The sequence below is a fragment of the Frankliniella occidentalis genome, unplaced genomic scaffold (assembly GCF_000697945.3).
Source record: "Frankliniella occidentalis isolate FOCC.00 unplaced genomic scaffold, Focc_3.1 Scaffold209, whole genome shotgun sequence".
In the NCBI taxonomy this organism is placed as follows: Eukaryota; Metazoa; Arthropoda; class Insecta; order Thysanoptera; family Thripidae; genus Frankliniella; species Frankliniella occidentalis.
Genome location: NW_026267335.1, coordinates 171,494 through 177,396, shown reverse-complemented (window position 1 = coordinate 177,396; position 5,903 = coordinate 171,494). Strand labels below are relative to the sequence as shown.

The 5,903-nt window shown below is 48.8% G+C and overlaps 1 protein-coding gene across 1 annotated transcript in view; it reads right to left on the bottom strand.

Moving 5' to 3' along the window:
- The window catches only part of LOC113202512 (pro-resilin-like), a 14,016-nt gene extending 11,194 nt beyond the window's left edge, over positions 1-2,822 (bottom strand). Inside the window, exon 1 of the mRNA XM_026416774.2 lies at positions 2,697-2,822. Within this exon, the coding sequence (XP_026272559.1) occupies positions 2,697-2,711 (15 nt within the window). The 5' untranslated portion in view covers positions 2,712-2,822. The remainder of the gene's footprint in view (positions 1-2,696) is intronic.
- Positions 2,823-5,903: the final 3,081 nt, after the last annotated feature.

Genomic DNA, 5,903 nt, shown 5'->3' with positions numbered 1-5,903 from the left:
GGGGGGGGGGTGCTTATGGCGCCACACTACGCCACGCCACGCCCCACAACGGCCTGACGTACTACACATGATTGACTGCCGCCCCGTCTTCTCTCATCGCAGCCTTGATATTTCGCAGGAATGACGTTTCAAATTGATAATGCAAGTTTTAGTGGAGGTTTGGGGGGGGGGGGTCAGAGCAAGGTCGTGTAAAGAGAGGGATAGAAAGTCACGTCCACATGAGGTGCTCGCCCGCCCACACCCATATCTACGTTCGCTCTGTTCGGGTAGCGCGCCAACTCAAAAACTCAATGAAATGCTTTCGTGGGAGGTGAGGGGGGGGTGGGGTGTCTCGCTTTAGAGGAAGATTAGACGGAGTAGCTTCGTTTTGGCTTGCGGAGAGCCTGGACAGGCCAGCATTGCATGTACGGCGAACTAGTCACGCCTCGAAACGAAATCGAAAGTGGCTCCGCGCGCTTCCTGCGGTGGAAGCTGCCGCCGTCGAGGACCGCGCCAAGGGGACACCGGACCGGATGCCGGACTATTTACATGCATGAACCCCCGCTTCTGAAGGTGTCTTAAGCTATCATTACAGACAAATAATGGTCCACAGAACCTCATACTTATGCACCTAACTGCTGCAGCCCTACGCCGCTCCCTTTCCCGCGTCAAAAAAATGTTTTGAGACAGTCCCCAAGACTGTCTCTACCAGAAGGAGAAAACATGCCCCCCCCCCCTCACATATCCTAAAAATAAAATAAAAAATATCCTGAACTTTCGTTGAAGTGGAGAGCATGTTTGAGAGCCCGAGTGTTTTGAAATGCGGCTCCCGCCACTGTCATGCGCCTCCGCCTCCCTCGAATCTCGCGAGGCGGACCTATGTGCCAATGCGGCGCGCTGCGCCGGCCTATTAGTCGGCCATAACGAGTAAGTGGCAGATGACAGCGACGCCTGAACGGCTGCGTCTGCGATCGCGTCGTCACGACCCGGTCGCCTCCCCAACGCCTAGGTCTTAACCCGCTGCGCCGCCAGACAGGTCAACGTAGCGTACAAATGAGGGCAACTATTTTGGCGCACGGTATGTTTTATCAAACGATGGAGAGAATAAATTTTTTCTTTTCATTTCAGTAACATTTTGTAACTACGAACAACTAACGAACAATATTAGCTGTCACACCACATAGATTTTAAGGGTAGCTTAAGCAACCTTAGTACAGGCCTGTACACCCAGAAAAATAGTTTCTTGATTCAAGTGCAAGCTGACACAAGATGAAATTCACCATTGACACAAGGCAATATTGTCTTTGAAGTAAGATTTTTCTCTTATTCGAAAGAAAATATCAGCTTGTTTCAAGAGTAAATTTGATCTTGTGTCAGCGTGCACTTGAAACAAGGAAAAATGTACTTGAAACAAGAAACGATTTTTCTGGGTGTACTGTTGCAGCAGTTAGTGACTTCCTTGGAAAAGGGGGGGGGGTGGGGAGTGCAGATCTAAGTTAGCCGTGAGAGCTCGTCTATTTGCCCAATGTCAGTTTGCTTTTTAAAAACACTCTACATTTAAAAGTTTAATTTTGTTCCTAAAGTCGACGTTTTTGTTTTCGGGTTTTCTAAGACTAGACAGATTGTGTAAATCTTTACACAATTTGTCAAAAATTGGGAATTAAATTGCATCCGGTTCGGATGTGCAAGAAAGCTTTGCCATTTTGGGAACAAAATTGTCCCTTTATATTCACGGTGGAATAACAAAAGAAATTAACTGAATCTTATGATGATTACGGATCTCCCGATTTGCCCGTCACTCTGTTTGCAGTGTTCTGCTTCGCTCCTCCACCATGATGTAAACTGCACTGTCTGCGTCGCGTGAGGGGCCGAAGTGCAAGGAGGTGCTGCCCAGCGCTTGGACACCGTTAGAAGCCAACCCCCGCTTCAGACTTGCCCCTATAAATCTAGCTAGCTCTGTCCCCAAAAGCAACTTTTCCCGCTCCCTCACCCCCGCCCCCGGGTACCAGTTCGCGCTTTATCGCTGGCAGCAGGTGTAATATTGAATTAACACCCGCCGAGGTTTAGTGCCCGCGCGACGCTACCGCATGACCCAATGACTGACCCGGTTTGCCCACTTCCTTACTTTAAGCACAGATAGTCACAAGCAATTATTTGACGGGACTACTGTGACTACTCCAATTTTACAATTTACAACAAAATGACAACGCGTCCGTCTCAGCCCCTACCATAATGCTCACACGAGATTCAATAATGGTCTTTTATCACATTGTTGAAAAAGTAATATTTTTTTACATATTATCGTACATTACTTTTAATGCTTTTAAACATGCATGATCGTAACTTAAGTCGACTGTTAAAACTAACATCGTACTAAAAATGTGAATGCCAAAAAAAATTAAAGGAGCTGCCACATGTTTCCTCTTACGGCTAATGTGAATTTTAACACAACAAGAAATTCAAAAAGTTTCCCGAACCATCGCACAGTCGGAGGGTGGGTCACACAATTTGTGCACAAGCAAGTGTGCGGATGTAAGCGTTTTTCACTCTCACTTGTAAGTACACAAATTGAGTCGCTCACGCTCAAGTGTACGACACGTTCGCTGCGCGGTTTGTTTTTTTTTCACTTGTAGCACACACTGTCGCACTGAGGTAATATCCATTTGGGGCGGTGAGATCCATCGCAGTAATCCTTGCGGGTGGGCTGTGGCACTAACCTTAAGGAACGCCATTGCTTGCTATGGATGCACAACGGTAGGACTGGAATGGCTGGACCGGGCTCCCCAGGTTTATATATAGCTGCGGCGGGCTCCCCTGACTCCCCTCAGCCCGGCTGGTGGTGGGGGCCACGGGGGTGAAGTGCGCGCTCCTTTCTCTGGCGGGGCGGGCCGTGGCGAGGCGTGGCGGGGGTGGGGCGCGGGCCCCATTGTCGGAAAAGACGAACTGGGGGTGGGGCTGACTGGAGGTCGGGCTAGCGGAGGAGGTGAAGAGGTTCTTTCTCAACAAGTGAGAGAGACGGGAAGAGAGGGAGCGTTAAAGAGGGAGGGAGGGGGAGGGGCTGAAAGCGAGAGTGAGAGGGATGATGAGATCCCCCACCACGCCCCCCACCTCGCCGCACGCCGGTGTGTGGCGCCGGGGAGGCGGGGGGCCGCGTCCAGCCCAGTCGGCGAGGGACCAGTGAGGAGGAGGGATCCCTGTTTCCGTCCACGGCGCCCGGCAGGTCCGGCGCCCGCGCCGCTGCAGGCCGTTTCTGCTCTCCGTCGTCTTCGCGTCGTCTGCTTCGCGTCGTCTGCTTCGCGTCGTCTGCTTCGCGTCGTCTGCTCCGCGGCGTCTTTTGCTTTGCATGTCGTTTGCCTTCCGCCGTCGCCGCCCGCTGACGTTTCCTCCTCCGCGGCGCGCTTTCGTCGCTCGTGAAGGCGTTTAATGGGCCGCCGACCGGGCGCATGCTCCGGTGCATTTGGCGAAAAACGTTCTGCGCCTTCTTCTCTCGCTCAAACTTGTCGCGCGACGACGCCGTTCTTGTTTCGAGATGATGCGCTCGAGGCTTGGCAAGCCGTTTAGCAAACCACAAACCGGCAAGCTGTGAGCCGCGCCGCTACCGGAGCGACACGAACGGGCAATAAAAGACGCGGAGGGCAAAAAGAGATGGATGCAAACTGTCGTACCGAAATTCGAATGTCGGTTAGACACAAACTTTAAAGTGCAACAGCTTAAAACCCACACAAGGGGAAATTCAAATAAAACACAACATTTTGTGCTCTCTTATTTTAGTCAGTTCTCACTAAATATTCTCATTTTCAATTGTCAATTGTTGCAAAAAGAAGACGACTATTGATTGTAGAACAAATCACTTTGCAGTCCAGCAATGTGTGCTTCCAAACTCATTTGCTGCCAAGATCGTATGTGTTGTTAATGCCCAAATCTTTGGATTAAAGCATGGTATTAGGCCATCAGTCATCACCATAGCAGGCCTAAAAAACAAAAGTTGAAAAGACAGTTGGCGGGGCGATGAACTCACAATTTAGTTTCTCATGTCGGGGGTCGGGCATGGAATCTGGGTACAGACACTGCGATGCATTGACCGTAGTAGCGCATTTAAAAACTATCAACATTTCTGGCGCTCAATAAGCATTTCATAAATTGTGCTCAGCGCTGCTGAAGTGAGCGATAAGACGCACTTTTACATATAAAACGCTAAAATCTGGAACCAAGCAAAATTAGTGTTTTGTCACTAATTAACAAAACACCATTTAACACGTTCCCTGTGGCATGACCACTATAGTGGTCACGATCCCATATTAAATCATAGGGACCGAAAATGAGCCGCAGAGAACGTGTTAAAGATGTAAAAGCATCAATGCATTTTCTGAGGATACACCCTCTAGTCTGTCACAAGAAAACTAGGTTGATCAATATAAAATAAATTTTCACAAGTAAAAAACATAATTTTTTAAAGACAGTGACAAACGCGTCACGCAGCAGAACACTTAATATTAAACTAAAATTCCCCGAAAATGTTACAGTGGATTGATAAATTTTCTAGATAGAGTTGTTTGGTCGTTTATCATTGGTCAAAACGAAGACTTCTTGGGAAGTACATACCGCCAGGTATTGCGATGCACGCGCCGCACCGGAGTGGGCGGGTTTGCCTACTCCCTCTGCCCATGGCTCTTGTGAACAGGCAAGCCACAAGCGCCACACCAAAACACCCGGTACAACACTTTTATACAGGTTCATCCATATACAATTAAGATTATCTTGAACTTCGTTGGCAATGCTTTGTATTGTGCCCAAAATACTACGGCAAACGTAGGCATGATATGGCCTTAAGTTGTTCACTGAGAACACGAAATTTATTTTTAGCAGTTCATCTATAATCGATGAGGTTTGATTGAGGAAGATTTTTTTTTTTCAAGGAAAAAACGCAGCATCCTTGGTGCGTTGCTGACCTTGCCAGCACTGCACTTGCACTTATGCCCCTGTGCCACTTCCGTACCCCCTCCCCTCCTGAAATGCAGCCCGGCCGGGTGACCTTTTTGTCAGCCGTCGGGTCACTTGCGCGAATGGAGACGACTTTGAACACTCCTCCAGGCCAGGCTGTCATACATAATTGGAAACATGTACTGGCCGGGAATACTAGCAGGTTCATGCAGATGGCAGCTCTAAGTCATCGGCTTGCTGAAATTTAATGCCGTTATGATGCACTGCCGACTTCCTTCTTAAAGTTTGTGAGCTATTAGAAGCTCTCAGCTGTCTGAGATAACCAGAGAGTTAAACAAAGTGTTTGTGTTTTTGGTGTTTCGGCAACACCGCCCGCTTTTCGAAAAGAAAATAAATGCGTGTGGTTGATAGGCTCTGTTCCAAATCCGAGCGGTAAGAAGCTTGGTCGGTATGCGAACGGTCGGTGCGAGTGAGACCAGAGATGTCTGACTTAACTATTGAAATGGATGGTATCTCTCGTTTCCACTTTTCGCAGCAATGAAAACTGGTGGGTTCGAGAGGGTTCCAGCAAGACACGAAGTAGTGCTTCGTTTCAACATGTGCGAGTGGCAGGTGCGCTACGTGGGAGCAGCTCTTGGAGTGTTTTACACGGAGTGTCCACGGCGAACAGTTCTTTTGATTTGGACGTTGGCGCATTTACTACTCATTGTCACGCTCTCTGCTCCCTACGTCATTACAAGTCCCAACAAAGGGATGTTCGGCAGTAACGTCTCGACACGTCACTGACGCACCCTAGCGACGCTGACGCGACCGGAAGGTGAAAGATGTAGTGTGTGTGGGACGGGCGGGTCAAGAGAGCCCGAGTGGTCCATTGTGCCCATCACTTGTGCAGCCCTGTACCCACGGATTAGAAAAACACAACAAAAAAAAACTATCCAAACTTAAGAAAGCACTCACGCGGTAAAAACAATTTCTGATTTTTT